The sequence below is a fragment of the Mizuhopecten yessoensis genome, unplaced genomic scaffold (assembly GCF_002113885.1).
Source record: "Mizuhopecten yessoensis strain PY_sf001 unplaced genomic scaffold, ASM211388v2 scaffold4123, whole genome shotgun sequence".
In the NCBI taxonomy this organism is placed as follows: Eukaryota; Metazoa; Mollusca; class Bivalvia; order Pectinida; family Pectinidae; genus Mizuhopecten; species Mizuhopecten yessoensis.
The window spans coordinates 329079-329476 of NW_018405387.1; the positions used below are offsets into that span (position 1 = coordinate 329079).

General features: G+C 41.2%; 1 protein-coding gene across 1 annotated transcript in view; it reads right to left on the bottom strand.

Moving 5' to 3' along the window:
• Positions 1 to 324: 324 nt before the first annotated feature.
• LOC110448649 overlaps positions 325 to 398 on the bottom strand; it is a 2351-nt gene continuing 2277 nt past the window's right edge. Inside the window, exon 2 of the mRNA XM_021495015.1 lies at positions 325 to 382. Within this exon, the coding sequence (XP_021350690.1) occupies positions 325 to 382 (58 nt within the window). The remainder of the gene's footprint in view (positions 383 to 398) is intronic.

Below are 398 nucleotides of genomic sequence, written 5' to 3' on the forward strand. Positions count from 1 at the left end.
AGTCTATAGGGAAAAAGCGAATCAATGCAGTCTGTCCAGGACTATGGATACAAAGACAAGTAATGCAATCTGCTCAGGTTCATAGTGACAAAGACAATTAATACAGGCTGGGCAGGGCTATGGGGACAAAGACAAGTAATGCAATCTGTTGAGGACTATGGATACAAAGACAATTAATGCATTCTGTTTAGGTCTATGGGTACAAAGATAATCAATGCAGTCTGTTCAGGTCTATGGGTGCAAAGCCAATTAATGCAGTCTGTTCAGGTATGTAGGGGCAAAGACAATTAATGCAGTCTGTTCAGGTCTATGGTACAAAGATAATCAATGCAGTCTGTTCAGGTCTATGGGTGCAAAGCCAATGAATGCAGTCTGTTCAGGTCTATGGATACAAAGAC